Source organism: Camelus bactrianus, chromosome 21 (genome assembly GCF_048773025.1).
Source record: "Camelus bactrianus isolate YW-2024 breed Bactrian camel chromosome 21, ASM4877302v1, whole genome shotgun sequence".
NCBI classification, from domain to species: domain Eukaryota; kingdom Metazoa; phylum Chordata; class Mammalia; order Artiodactyla; family Camelidae; genus Camelus; species Camelus bactrianus.
The window spans coordinates 4,855,889-4,867,987 of NC_133559.1; the positions used below are offsets into that span (position 1 = coordinate 4,855,889).

General features: G+C 43.6%; 1 protein-coding gene across 4 annotated transcripts in view; it reads left to right on the forward strand.

Annotated features, from left to right (window-relative positions):
* Window positions 1-9,026, forward strand: part of RPRD2 (regulation of nuclear pre-mRNA domain containing 2) — a 71,758-nt gene extending 62,732 nt beyond the window's left edge. For 2 of the 4 annotated variants that reach the window (XM_010958489.3, XM_045519205.2), the window contains 2 exons: window positions 2,351-3,532; window positions 3,673-3,898. In XM_010958489.3, the coding sequence (XP_010956791.2) occupies window positions 2,351-3,532; window positions 3,673-3,761 (1,271 nt within the window). In that variant the 3' untranslated portion in view covers window positions 3,762-3,898. Of the gene's footprint in view, window positions 1-2,350 lie in introns of all 4 variants that reach the window. The other 2 variants (XM_010958488.3, XM_010958487.3) reach the window with 1 other exon arrangement.
* Window positions 9,027-12,099: the final 3,073 nt, after the last annotated feature.

The window sequence follows — 12,099 nt, forward strand, 5'->3', positions numbered from 1 at the left end:
CTCCAACAACAGCAAAGTATCCAGCCCAAAATGTCAGTGGTGCTGAGGTTGAGAAACCCTGCTTTACATGAATAGAGAGCAGCCGTACAGGTTTCTATTAATTTTCTCAATTTTCTGAACTGTTCTGTAAGTGGATCTGCCAAGCGCTGTGTTATTAGTGAGCTTTGTCTTACAATATGAGAGTTTTGCTGCACAAAACTAAGTACTATTAAATAATAATTAATCCACACCCCTACATATTGGCACCAGCAATAAAGGAGTAATGATAATACTACAGTACATCTTACACTGCTGATTTCAGGAAGAATTATTTTGAGAGATTGGCATGTGCTAGTCCTTCTTCTGTCACTGTCCTATAGTTACAGTAAAAATCTTGAACTCACTTGTATCCTAGCTTCTTCTATAGATACAGTGTCTTAAAGAAGAAACTTTTTCCTTCAGCAAATTGTTACAACAGTATCATGTGGACTCTCTCATCAGGCAGAATTGAACAGATCTAGATGTGTTGTGACAAAGTGAGAAGTGGGAGTCTCAGGAAACAAGCTTTGTGGGTAACAGGGCAATTGATCACTTTTCATTTTCCTGTGGAAAGTGGAATTCTTGACTTTTAAAAGAACTGTGCCCGGCAACTTAAAATAGATACATTTCTTCAAAGACCATAAAGGAAATTTCTTAGAACTTTGCTCTGAATTGTCACCCACAGCCCTTATCGACAGATTTTCAACACAAAAGAATGACTTCAGTGGGTTGAAGGCCATAGAGTATGGCTTAAGATTGAAGAAAAGTAATATTTATTGGTAAGAGACTGTTTCACCTGTTACCAGAAATCTGCATAGTATCTATGTTAACAGGATGGTCTTTTGAAGAATTTATTTCACAATATCTGAAAGATACACTGAAAACAGCTTTGTAAAATTTTATGATAATATCATTTATTACTTTCTAGTGCTTGAGGATGTCTTGATTTTGGTAAGAGCAGTGACTACTAAGAATTAAGTCAAACTATTAGGAGGAGGAAAATTACACAGCCAGGGAACTTTTTGGAAATAAAACATGGATTTTTTTTTTTCAGGACAATAATAAGTGAAATAAACAATATTTCAATTATTTGAATATTATTGAATGTTGGATAATAGTAAAAACCATGCTTCCTCATTTAGAAGTTGATGGCATTTGAGAATGTTACGAGTGGCCTTAAAATTCTTAAGACCTTTTGTCTCTTAGCAAATGTGGATAAAAATTTAAATTTTGAAGAAACATTAATTGACGTATCATATGAATGATTATTTTCTTTCACATATGATTATGAAGGAACGATTTTAGTATATGACTAAAAGCTATAAACACAGGTGAAGTGTACATAAAAACTTTTCATTTATGATCAGAAATTGAGTAAATTTTTCAAAATATGGTTGAATTTTAAGGACTTTCTGTTATCTCTTTGTCAAGTATTTTTCTAAGAAATTTTCTACAGGAGCAGTTTGCTTTGCTGGATTTCAGCGTTTGCCCCAAAGAATTCTTTCTCAGTGCTTCTGAGAAGGTTTTATTTGTCAGTAAGTAGGGTTGAATCTCATCAGTGTCAACTTAAGTAGACCAGTAATCCTTGAATTTTTCCAAGCTGTAAAATGGGGATTGTATGTTTTCTTGTGTAAGGATCAGTGCTCCAGTGGTCTAGCTTTGTAAGTCATTATGGTGTGTGTTTGTATATTTATTATTGTTACATTTTGCACCTAAAAATTTAACAACCAAAGCTTTGTCTTCGCGTAGGTAACACCAGTCTAGCTAGAGGTGCTCCTTGAGAAGAGCATCGCTATTCTCATAAAATCCTGCAGTTTGCACGTGCCGCCTTGCTCCTGAGGATGACAGTGCACCTTAGCTTGTCAGGGACGATGTGGAGGCTGGAAAGGAAGGGTGGGGCAGAGGGCAGAATATCTTTTTGCATTTAGAGAAACAGTTCCACAGGCCAAACATTAAGAAATACTGGCTTAAAGTGTTATTTTAAAAATAATTTTGCTCCCTTTCTTTTTCTGCTTTGTCTTCTTTAAACCATGAATGATTCTGACACTAAAATCTCCCCCTTCCTGTCGCCTTTTATTGTGCCATGTTGGACTCGTCTCATGACTGTACAAGAAACATTTCAGTAATTTGCTCTCTTTATATTGATAAATAGGTCCGGTGTTCTCTGTGACGTTTAGCCATTGCTTGTTTGGTCCTGTTTCCCTTTGATCTCATATTTTAATGTCTATCTGGTTCCCACTGGAATGAGTGAGAATATCCGATTAGTCTGCGTTGTTTTCATTGTAAGGTGGGGAGTTGTTCTTTTTAACTCTGCTAATCTTTGTTTCTACAGGCCTGTCATCTTTACTTCAGAGCGTTACTGGGAACCCCGTTGCATCCAGTGAAGCTGCATCCCAGAGCACTTCAGCTTCCCCTGCCAACACCACAGTCTCTAGCATAAAAGGAAGAAGTCTGCCCTCAAATACCCAATCCTTTATTCCCAAAAACTTCAGCTATTCTCCTAACTCATCAACTTCTGAAGTCTCTTCAACTTCAGCCAGCAAGGCCTCAATTGGGCAAAGCCCAGCGCTCCCAAGCACTACTTTCAAGCTACCATCCAACACTTTGGGGTTTACAGGTACCCACAATACTAGCCCTGCTGCCCCACCTACTGAAGTTGCCATGTGCCAGTCTTCAGAAATCTCCAAGCCAAAGCTGGAGTCCGAGTCCACTTCCCCAAGCCTGGAAATGAAGATCCACAACTTCTTAAAAGGTAACCCTGGTTTCAGCGGCTTGAACTTGAACATCCCAATCCTGAGCAGTCTGGGGTCCAGTGCCCCCGCAGAAAGCCACTCCTCAGACTTCCAGCGTGGCCCTACGAGCACGTCGATTGACAACATTGATGGAACCCCGGTGCGAGATGAACGAAGTGGGACGCCCACCCAGGATGAGATGATGGACAAGCCCACGTCCAGCAGTGTGGACACCATGTCCCTGCTTTCTAAGATCATTAGCCCTGGTTCCTCAACGCCCAGCAGCACAAGGTCACCACCTCCTGGGAGAGAAGAAAGCTACCCCCGAGAGTTGTCCAGTTCAGTGTCTGCGTACCGGCCCTTTGGCCTGGGCAGCGAGTCGCCCTATAAGCAGCCTCCTGATGGAATGGAGAGGCCGTCTTCCTTGATGGACTCTTCACAGGAGAAGTTCTATCCAGATACTTCTTTCCAGGAAGATGAGGATTACCGAGATTTTGAATATTCAGGGCCTCCACCCTCTGCCATGATGAACCTAGAGAAGAAACCAGCCAAATCTATCCTGAAATCAAGCAAGCTTTCTGATGCCCCCGAGTACCAGCCAATCCTGTCCAGTTATAGCCACCGAGCCCAAGAATTTGGGGTAAAGCCTGCCTTCCCGCCATCTGTAAGGGCCCTTCTGGACTCTAGTGAGAACTGTGACCGTCTTTCATCTTCCCCTGGGCTGTTTGGTGCCTTCAGCATAAGAGGGAATGAACCTGGGTCTGACCGGTCACCATCACCGAGTAAGAATGATTCATTTTTCACCCCCGACTCCAACCACAGTAGCTTGTCTCAGTCTACCAGTGGGCATCTCAGTTTGCCACAGAAGCAGTACCCAGACTCTCCTCACCCGGTCCCACACCGTTCCCTTTTCTCTCCGCAGAATACCCTTGCCGCTCCCACAGGCCACCCACCCACATCGGGTGTGGAGAAAGTCCTGGCCTCCACCATTTCCACCACATCGACGATTGAGTTTAAGAATATGCTTAAAAATGCCTCGCGGAAGCCCTCAGATGATAAGCATTTTGGCCAGGCCCCCGGCAAGGGCGCTTCAAGTGATGGTGTCAGTCTTTCAAACCTCGGCCAGCCCAGCCTGACGGCCACTGAGCAGCAGCAACAAGAAGAGCACTACCGCATAGAAACCCGCGTCTCCTCCTCCTGCTTAGACGTGCCCGACAGCACCGAAGAGAAGGGCGCCCCCATAGAAACCTTGGGCTATCACAGCGCATCCAACAGGAGGATGTCCGGGGAGCCGATACAGACTGTCGAGTCCATCCGAGTCCCTGGGAAGGGCAGTAGAGGACATGGGCGTGAGGCCTCGAGGGTGGGTTGGTTTGATCTGAGCACCTCAGGCAGCTCTTTTGACAATGGCCCCTCAAGTGCCTCTGAGTTGGCATCCCTTGGGGGTGGGGGCAGCGGAGGCCTCACTGGCTTTAAAACAGCACCATACAAGGAACGGGCACCCCAATTTCAGGAAAGTGTCGGCAGCTTTCGTTCCAACAGTTTCAACTCAACATTTGAGCATCATCTCCCCCCGTCCCCCTTGGAACATGGGACACCTTTCCAGAGAGAGCCAGTGGGGCCATCATCTGCCCCACCTGCTCCTCCTAAGGATCATGGTGGTATCTTCTCTCGAGATGCACCCACTCATCTACCCTCTGTGGATCTTTCGAACCCCTTCACAAAGGAGGCAGCCCTGGCCCATGCTGCCCCACCTCCTCCTGGAGAGCACAGCGGAGTTCCTTTCCCCACCCCACCCCCTCCTCCAACCCCTGGGGAACATAGCAGCAGTGGTGGGAGTGGTGTCCCCTTCTCTACTCCACCTCCTCCTCCACCTCCTGTTGACCACTCTGGGGTTGTACCCTTCCCAGCCCCACCACTGGCAGAGCATGGAGTGGCAGGGGCTGTGGCAGTATTTCCCAAGGACCATAGTTCCCTCCTTCAAGGGACACTGGCTGATCATTTTGGGGTGCTCCCAGGACCCAGGGACCATGGGGGCCCTACCCAACGGGACCTCAACGGCCCTGGCCTTAGCCGTGTACGCGAGAGCCTGAGCCTGTCCTCCCATTCTCTGGAGCACTTGGGCCCAGCCCATGGAGGAGGAGGTGGGGGGGGCAGCAACGGCGGCAATGGCCCCCCCTTGGGTCCCTCACACAGAGACTCCATCAGCCGGAGTGGTATGATCTTGCGGAGTCCCCGGCCAGACTTTCGGCCTAGGGAACCTTTTCTCAACAGAGACCCTTTCCACACTTTAAAGAGACCCAGGCCCCCTTTCTCTAGGGGCCCTCCGTTCTTTGCACCAAAACGCCCATTCTTCCCGCCCAGGTACTGATGGGGACTAAGGGAGAGGCATTTTGAACAGTCTAGAAAGCGTTGGAAGTAGGTGTTTGGTTTATTGTTGTTGTTTTTGTTTTCCCTCCTTTGATTTCTTTTTTTCTTTTTTTATTATCACAGAGGGCCTCCCTTCCAAATTAAAAAGTCACATACGCTTACATTTCACTACTCCATCCCATCCTCCCTCCCATCGCACTTACACCTACCTTCTCCGAGTGGTTTATGTCTTGCAGGGGGTGGGAGCACAGAAACAACCAAAACCACTTCATTTGGCTGGGGGCTTGAGGGGTGGGGAGGAAAACAAATCTTACCTTGCCCTATCTATTGAAGAATTTTACTACATTTTGAAATAAAACTTCCACCAGTACAGATAACAACATGTGCAATGTTGGGGTGTTATTTGGGCTTGGCTTATCGAATAGTCAGTAGAAGGCTTCCCGTCCCCTTCCCTCTCCAGCTGAGTAACTGCTGTAAGCAGCACGGCCCCCTTCCCTGTGTGCTCTGTGCCCTGACAGCCAAGAGCTGTTGCCAGGGAGAGAATGAGAGACCTTGGGCCTGTCGAGTGTTCTGTTTTGGTTTTTTTTAAGGCATGTTGAAGTTGAGTGCTTTACCTTTCTCCTAAAATCTAAATTTTTTTTTTTTCAAGTCAGCCTCTACTAAAGTACTATCAGGCAGTAACTTTGAGATGAGACTTCATTTTATCCTAGTAAAATTTTTCCTTCTTTATCCTTGGAATAAAAGAAAGGGGGCTGGATGTAATGTCAAGGTTAAAGTAAGGAGTAACTACAATATAGAGGGTTAAAGAAAGGAACCATTAATGGTGTGATGTGACCTGCCCACCTGTCATGAACAAGGAGTCATTTCTGGAGGAGTTTCACACATCTTGCATCAAGCTCTTGCTTCCTGCTTGCTTTCTTGACTTTTTCTCCCTCAGTTTTCACTTAATAGCCAGAAAGAAAATCACTACGGTTGACAACTGAGACAAAAGTGCAACTGAAATATTATCTCTGTATTTTTTAATAAGAAGTAGACATTTTTACTGTAGTGCCTCCCAAGTATAAGTGGTATTTGTTGGTGGATTTCAGCAAAGATTAACTGCAAGGGAAAGGGGAAAAAAAATGACTGTCTTTTATCTTTCTTTTCCCTTTGACCTCATCCTGTATTCACCCCTATTGATATTTCAAAGGAGGAAGTTCAGTAGCATCTTTAGATTTTACCTCTTCAGATCTTAGTGACAAGTGGGTGTTACTATATGTATCTTTACAGGGAAACAGGAGGACCTGATAAATCCAAATTTACCCCACTCTATAGGTAGCAGCCTGTCACATTTCAAAGCTCAAGCCTTATCCTCACCTCCCACTCTAGAAAATAAAAAATGTTTCTGCCCTTAGTCGTTTTACATGAGAAAGAAGTGCTTTTCTTTTCCCTGAACTGAAAGGCTTATTTGTATTTCTACAACTAGTACTGGGGGAAAAGACAATCATTACACTTTGAGTGTTTATATCTTTATATCCAAGGACACTGAAGAGCAAATGTTCCTTTACTACGATTTTTTATTATTTAGTGTCTTACCCCAAGGTACACCCTGGTAATCTCCAGCTAGATGAGTAAAAGAAAAGGAAATCCTAGCAAGTTTCGTATCTTCTTCTAAGTTAGTATAGAAGTAACTTACAAGTATGGGGATTGCTTTGGATTCCTCCGGTAAAATATTAAAGACAGAGAGCAGACAGTGTAGTGAAAGATGATTCTTTATCTCAGAATAAACTTTCTTTTCAGGTAAAGAGCAGCTTAAACCAGGTGTGCATCATCATAGTTTGAGAGTTTTTGTGTAACTTACTCCATGTTATTTATTTAGTCTCAACATGTGTTCTGTGGTTAGGACGATGCAAGTCATTCATCTTCCTAACGCACTTCTGGTCTTAAGCCAACTGTTCTTTCTTCCTTTGATCTTCTCAAGCCTCTCTGCCCTGTCGCTTTCCCCACAAAAAATGCATGATACCATGACCTTGTAAATGGGATGGGGTATATAGTGTAGCAAAGCGAAGAAACAGCATAGTTATATTGAGTCCTAAGACATTTGTTTAGAGAAAAGTGTAAAAGAGGGTGTGGGTGGGGGCGGAGGGGAGGGAAAGGGGAGTTCTATTTGACTCAAAACTGAAATAGGGGTTTTTTTTGGCAGGAAACTGAGATGTTTTTCATTCTAGAATAAAAGAATGTGAATTCTTTCTGCTGCTCTCATTTAAGCTAAAAGTAGTGTTTATTTGAAAAGGCTCTCTGACCATTTGATTTTATCAGAAAATGTGGGGTTGTGAGGAAATTGGCTTCCTGAGTGTTGGGGCAGGGTAATTGTCCTCAAAAGCTTGACGGCTAATACATGAAAGGAGGACCTTGTACAGTTTAAAAGATGGATATTTTAGGGTTGGTTTTTTTGTGTGGAGTGTTCTGTTTTTTAAGCCAAAAAATCCTTAACGCATTTGTTTCAGGATGGAAGTGAGGATTTTTATGTGACTGTCAGCTGTTGTTAACTTTAAGGAAATAGGTCTGCAGCAGTAAATGAAGATGACAATGTATATATGTGATATAGTGAAACAAGACAACTCTGGTATTCATAACATGAAACAAAGGGGTTTTATTCTTTCTGTGTCTGTGATTTAAAACTCCATTCCCATGCTCTGACTTTTGTATTTCAACCTGAGTTTAAAAAAATAAACAAGATTTTTTTAAAGAAAGCATAGCATAGTGCGTCTTGGCAAGGACATGATTCATCTGAAAGAATATGCGAAGTTGTTAGTAAGGTCCTTGGTGCTCGCTGTAAAATCACAGAATTGGTGGACGGGAGCCGTGAGTACACTGGTACCATGTAGAACTCAGTGATAACAGTATCAGAAGTTGAGTCCTTACGAATTTTGTAAGAGTTTAATCTCCAGTCGGCTTAGATGAGACCTCTCCCTGCTCCCCTCCACCCTCCCAAAAGTTGACAGTAAGTAGAATTTGATTTGTTTCCAGGGAGGGTAAGATGATCAGAGAGTAGGCCTTTTATTCTTTCCGGTCCCAGGAATACAAAGTTTGTGATATATATATATATATATATATATATATATATATATATATATATATATATGGTACAGCAAACCTGTCTAGATAATGTGAATATGCTAAACCTCCTAATTGCAGAACATCCACTATCAATCCTGAAGTTTCTAGTTCATGCATAATTAAGCTTCGGCCATTATTGTTTTGAAGCCGCTGTAAATTACTGCTTCCCCCCCCCCCCGCCTTTTTTTCTTTAATGGGCTGGGGTGCCTGTTAAGATTAAAATTAGATATGTTGGGTTGATAATCTCACGTGTTTGTGTGGAAAACAACAAATACATGCTTTAGAGGCAACAACAATGAAATCCTTTCAAAATGTGTATTAATATCATTTAATAAAATAACTAGTTCTAAAGGTTTGACATTTTTCTTTGAGATCTGGGGCTTTGACCAAGGGCCCCTTGCTTCTCTGGTGAGTGCAAATAGGAAGGAACTTCTCCAGGAGCTCAAACTGCTGCTTTGAGGAGCAGGCCTGTGGTTGGATAAACCTCAATTTTCTGCAAAGACCCTACTTGACTGTCCAGGGCTGAAGGTGAAACCAGCTACAGAATGCAGGAAGAAAAGCCTGGATATATCGCGAAGATACGGTTGTATTGGCTTTTGGTCTAAGAGTGCGTAGGGGGTAGAGGGGTGGTGTGTGTGCCCGCATGGTTCTGAGGCAAACACAGATACCACAGACCACCCGTCTCGTCCCTTCCTCGTGACGACTTGCACTTTTCCTCACTTCCAGCCATTCCTTTTTTTTTTTTAAATCTCTTTGTCCCCAATATTACGTTTTTGTTTTCCTGTTTAATAAAGTATGGTTTCCTTTGTTGTGTGGTTGACTTTTCCCCTCTCACACTGATCTTGTCCAGCTGTCCCCTTTGACTTCTGCACTCAGTGTCACCGAAGACAGTCTGAGCCTCTGAGATCTTCATGACCTTGTGGGTTTTCTGTTTGATCCTTGATGTAATTCACTTTTGGAAAGGGATGATGGGTGGGGTGAGATCAGGATGTTCAGGGAGTGGTTGATAATGAAGTGGGTAGACCTTATGCATGATGATTTGTGTATGTCTTCAAAAGTTGTACAGTTGTGAGCATTTTAAAAGCAAGCATAGATTGGGGTGGTGGTGGTAGGGATCCTGGCCAGTTCTTTGCACACGTCTGCCCTTCTTGCCTATTGGCAGTCTGTCACACAGAAGCTACACAAACTTTGCACCATCCCTTTTTTCATAACCCAGTGAGGCCTAATAAATGGAATGTTGGGTGAAGGGATGAAGAGTCACTGCATCGAGACCCGGCCTGGGTCACCGGCAGGGTAGAAGGCTCCAGACAGCAGCCTTGAATATGTGAAACTCGTGTCACCAGACACTTTGGAAATAGCAGCGGGTGAGGAGCACACCCGGCAGGTAGGGTGTAGCTCTGTGCGGGCTGCTCCTGGAATCCGGCTCGCCCTCTTCCGGGCCCCCTCTTGGGACCTTGACTTGCCCTCCTGATTCCTGTCTTCACCCCAAGGAAGCAACAGTTCTTAGAATTTCTCATTGGCCTTTGTGGACATGTTGAAAGTATATTAACTTCACTGAAATTGTTTTCTTTAAGCCAATCTGGAATGCGAGGGATGAGTTACCAGCTCATGTATGTAGACGGTGACACGGAATGGGTTTTGGGGTACTGAGGTGTTTCTCATACTTGTTTATGAGTAACTGGACAAGTCTGGTCAGCTGCCCTGCACGACTGCTGAGTAATAACTCATTGAGGCTACAGAGACAAAGCCGCAAGAGGGACACCTGTCAGTGAGATATCGGCCCTTAGGTAAACATCCTGTTCTCCCTTCCCCCATGTAGGGGTAAACAAAAGCACATGTGTTTTAAAGGACCAAGAGCAGTGTAAAGTTATATATCGAATTATTTCTGACTAGCTGCTGGGGAAGGACAGGAAAAGCCTTTAATGCTTAGTTACAACTTTGAGGGGAACGGGACAAGAAGGCTGAGATCTATTTAGAATTACATTTCATGATGTTACAGTTACGGTTCCATTATTTCAATTTTTTTCCTATCCTTTCTCCTTGTTCTCACTATAACGTATCATAAGTTGAAAACCCAGATACAGGTGGAGGGGCTAGTGAGCAGCACCAACAGAGAACAAATATAGACTAGGTTTTTTGTGTTTGACTCAAAAGGGTGTTGGCTTAAACCATTACACCCCAGATCTGTTGGGGTTCCTAGCAAGTTAGATGTTCCAACATTACTTCCTTTCCCTTCCCATTGTACCCCCTTTTTGAGAATTAAGTTCTTTGCTGCATAATTTGTGGAAAGGAGGAGATAGGACGACTTGAAATTTCCTCCGTTTTTCTTGGGGTGTTTCATTTGGAATGGGTAGAAAGGAGATGGGCAGCATCGAGTTCCTTGTTTTCCCATCCCTGGCTAGGAATCCCTTGCACCTACGTGAGACAATACTTAAGGTCCCATATTTTCTAAGTAGCCAATCGTTGTTGAGACCAAAGGGGATTAGTAAAGTATTAATTTGAAATCTTGGTTATTGGGTAGTGGAGCACAGTTGTATATTTCTCTAGATGTATCTAGGACCTTCTTTCAGAGAACTTTGCTCTTTCTTTGTTTTTGTTTGCTTGTTTGTTTTTTGGCTGTTTTTACTTCAGCATCAAACCAGTTGCCGCGTACCTGCACTGACTCCTGTGTTTGGGAGACTTCTCCATATTTTTCCTTTGGTCTTCACCTGACAAACCAGGGTCATTTAAAAGGCAGAGGTGGAGGTGGCTGTTACCTTGTTTCTCTTCTACAGACTCAGATGTCTTGGGAAAGGGAAATCTTAGTAGAGATTTTAGGGGAGCCTAAGGCTTTGTTTTCAAAGCAAAGTTCACAGTGTCCCCATCCCCCTGGTAGGATGCTTCCCCTCCTTGATTTACTCAGCAAATTTGGCTGGACTTTCTCTCCCTTTATGGCGTCTTTAGAGCAAAGTTAAAGTAAAAGCTAGACCCTATCCTTGATCTTCATTAGTACGGGGCCGGGGGTGGAATTACCTCCCCACACTACCTACTACTGTAGCGTTAGCCACTTGGCTAGATCTTTAGGCCTCGAAAGCATTTGGTGGCAATGGTACAAACCTTCTTTACCTTCTTACATTTCTCTTTTTTACTTCCAGTATCTTTTCTACCTCTTTGGTGCAAGAAAATTTTGCTTCTACAAACTAAGATTTGGAGTCATATACTGATCCTGATGACAAGTGAGAAACGTACTTCACCTTCAGTGAGAGAATTCTTACGTACAGTTCATGATTATAAAAATAATACCTCCTCAACCAAAGGTTTAGCTAACAGGATGTCTATTCTGAGAGTGGAGTCAGGCTGAGGAGTTCCCAGAATTGACAGGGTCGAGGATACCCTTTACTGAGGATTCCCTTTCCCTAAATGTCTGTGAAATCTGGCATTACTTCCTAAATTCTTCTTTTTCCTTAACCCTAGTCTGGTAGAGAAAATTTGGTAAGATGCCTCTTTTCTTGACTTATTATTTGACCCTTCTCTCTACCCCATATTAAGGCCTCATAGGCCCCAAAGTTCCAAGAAGTGTACCCTGGAGAGAAAAAGGCAGGTGTATTAAATGTGATGCATCATGATTACCCTGGTCCCAGAGAGACAGAATAGCATGGCATAAACAGGCCTTGGATTCAGATGGACTGGGGCTTGACTGCTCTGAGGGTCATTTTTAATGTTTTAAAGGGAGTATAAGAAGACCTACTACTTGTTGGGCTTCTAGGAGATAAATGAGATAGTGAAGGCATGGTGCTTGGCACATAGTTGTTCTGTGATATTCTGGTGGAAATAAGAGCAGTTTCAGGAATAGATATTTCCCAGGAAGGCTAAGGGGTTAAAATTCCGAGGCTAAGACATG